This window comes from Lepisma saccharinum, chromosome 10 (genome assembly GCF_977018435.1).
Source record: "Lepisma saccharinum chromosome 10, izLepSacc3.1, whole genome shotgun sequence".
Lineage (NCBI taxonomy): Eukaryota > Metazoa > Arthropoda > Insecta > Zygentoma > Lepismatidae > Lepisma > Lepisma saccharinum.
This window is the reverse complement of record NC_139238.1, coordinates 87,287,625-87,290,432: the sequence shown is the minus strand read 5'-3', so window position 1 is coordinate 87,290,432 and position 2,808 is coordinate 87,287,625. Positions and strand designations below refer to the sequence as shown.

General features: G+C 38.4%; 1 protein-coding gene across 1 annotated transcript; it reads right to left on the bottom strand.

The window, feature by feature from the left end:
• Positions 1 to 1,392: 1,392 nt before the first annotated feature.
• On the bottom strand, positions 1,393 to 1,962 carry LOC145994174 (uncharacterized). The gene has a single exon (XM_083130271.1). The coding sequence runs from the start codon at positions 1,960 to 1,962 to the stop codon at positions 1,393 to 1,395; it is 570 nt and encodes a 189-aa protein (XP_082986397.1).
• Between the last annotated feature and the right edge of the window lie 846 nt (positions 1,963 to 2,808).

Genomic DNA, 2,808 nt, shown 5'->3' with positions numbered 1-2,808 from the left:
AAGGACATGTGCTGGTAGAAGAATTCGATGCACACACTACATAATTCATTTGTTTTATATGAATTCTAAGGTGAAAACCAACAAGTGTAATATGTCAAATTAAAGATAAGCGTTTACGCTACAATGTTTGTTTGGAACATTTTCTTCTCAGATGCCTAGATTATTAATAAATTAATGATAAACATAAAATTAATAGTAAAAAATAAGATTGTTTTTACTAATCCGTGATTAACTACTTAACGGTTGCTTTTATCGAAAAACTAAAGATATCATTAAATTTGAAACATTTATTAAGTTTTCATTTAAAAAACGTTCGTTGAGATCGGGCCATTGGTTTCAGAGATATAGTCATTTTTTTTCAAATGTCAACATCCGCCATCTTGGATTGGCCGGCCGCCATTTCTATTAGCTACCACTTTGAGATGACAAGTATGTTTTTTTTTGTATCCTTAGACACCCATTTAACTGTGGTATAAAGGAAAATTAGTACCCCCAAATTATACCGAATTCTTGATTTTGGCCACTTGGCCCATAGACTAATAGTCTCCACAGAGTCTATACGACGTTTCGCCGCAATCCGAAGTTGGACCGGGTTCCAGACAGCTCTGAGTAGGGAAACTATAATTGTGATCACCTTATATTATTCATTTAAAGTCACAAAAAAGCAAAATACTTCTTATGTTGATAGTCAATGTCAGAAACAAAGATCATGTAATTAGGCCTCTAGCTGAATATTCAAAACAAGAAATATTATTTAACTCAGAGTATTGAATGCAAAATGCAGAGGCTAGGCCAGAACTCAGTGTTTTTCTCTCTACCACTTAATCCAAAGAATAAATGCTTCAATGAGTTTAAAAAAAATACAAAATGAGGTTTCTATGTAAGAAGTCGGAGAACTTAACCCTGAATGACTACAATTTCTACATCTAAAGCTTTTCATTGAAAGAAGATATGTAAAACTAATACATTAATGGTGTGAAGTGTAAAGAAAAATCAGAAAAAACAGCTCACTGCATATTCAATTAATATGGTGCAGTAGCGTTCGCAAGGGTAGGGGTTACGGGGTTTAACCCCCTCCCCCCTTGAGCTCTTGAAATATTATGGAAATCGCCGTGGATTTTTTTTAAAGTCGGCAATTTATCACAGTCAAAGATTTACAACAATAATAATAAATATTTGAATTATTGTTCCTATGCAGCATGGAGAAAAGCACAGCATTCCAAACACACGCGTCTTTTAGAGTGGATGCTTTAAAATAAAATACAGGGTGGCGCGGAGCCGACTTACACATTTGATATGCTGATAGATGATGAAAAATAAGAAGGAGAATAAGGAAGACCGTATGTAATTGTACATTGAAGTATGCAATTTTATTACTAACAACTTACAAGTTCATTTTTTGAAAATTACATCAGACAGGTGGCCCCCTTCGGCATCAATGCACTGTTGCAGACGTCTCTGGAAATTATTGTACACACGTCTCCGTAATTCCTCATCAATAGCCGTTACTTCCTCAACAATGGCTTCTTTCAGTTGTTGAAGAGTCGTGATATGCCTTCTGAACACACGGTCTTTCAAGAATCCCCAAAGAAAAAAGTCAGGGACAGTAAGATCGGGTGACCGAGCTGGCCATGCAATCTCTTCCCTTCGAGAGATACCACTTCGGAACAACCGTAGAACGAGTTCCATACTGATTCTTGCGGTGTGGGCTGTTGCTTCATCCTGCTGGAAATAAAGTTTTTTGGGATCAATACCTAGACGTCGTAACTCGGGTTCCACAAAGCGTTCCAACATTGCCACATAACGTTCCGAATTAACAGTCACTGCTTCTCCATTGTCATTTTCAAAGAAATACGGCCCAACAATCCCGAACACACCAATCCCACACCAAACTGTCACTTTGGGAGAGTGCAATGGCGTTTCATGCAGTTCTTTCGGGTTTACTGGTGACCAGTAGCGCATGTTCTGTTTGTTTACATAGCCCGAAAGGTGAAAATGTGCTTCGTCAGTCATTAGTAAATTATTGATGGTGTCAGGGTTCTCCCTTAGCAAATTAATCATGGTAGTGCAGCATGTAACTCTTGCTTCCTTGTCTGTGTCGTAAAGTTTTTGAACAACCTGCAGTTTGTATGGGTGAAATTTCATATCTTTTAGCATTAAAGATAAACTTTTTCTACACACGTCTAAAATCCGAGACCGCTGGCGTTTCGAGCGTTGTGGACTACGTGAAAATGCTTCCCTCACTCTCTGCAAGTTCTCGGGCGTACGCACTGTTGTTGAAGCTCCATGTTTCACATACAATACACTGCCAGTTTCTTCAAATTTCTTCACCCAAGCCAATATGGTATTCCGAGACGGTACTTTACCATGTCGGCTAACAATGAATTGTTTGCTGAAGAATCGGTGCACTTTAACCACTTACTTCGTTTCGTAATAACAACGAACACAGAAAACGCGATGTTCAACGCTCCAACGGTCCATCATGACTGTTGCTGTGTTCTTATGAAATGGCGTCCTATCCTCTTCTCATCCCCCCCGCAAACCACTTCAAACTATCGCGCATGCGTAATATATTCAACTTTCAAATGTGTCAGTCGGCTCCGCGCCACCCTGTATAATTCTTCCTATGATTTTAAATAGAAAAAAGTTGTTTTGTATCTCAGCTGCGACATAGTTCAATGAACATGTATTTTTTTCTGTAAACAATGAGTAGTAACTAAAGAATGTTCTTGGTTCGTTGTAAGTTGCTAATGCAGACAAAGGTTAGATCGACAACAATACACAGTCATCAGTCCGCCTTCCCATTGT

Coding starts and splice junctions, on each gene's coding strand:
- LOC145994174 (XM_083130271.1), bottom strand. CDS start 1,962: ATGCGCTACTGGTCACCAGTAAACCCGAAAGAACTGCATGAAACGCCA.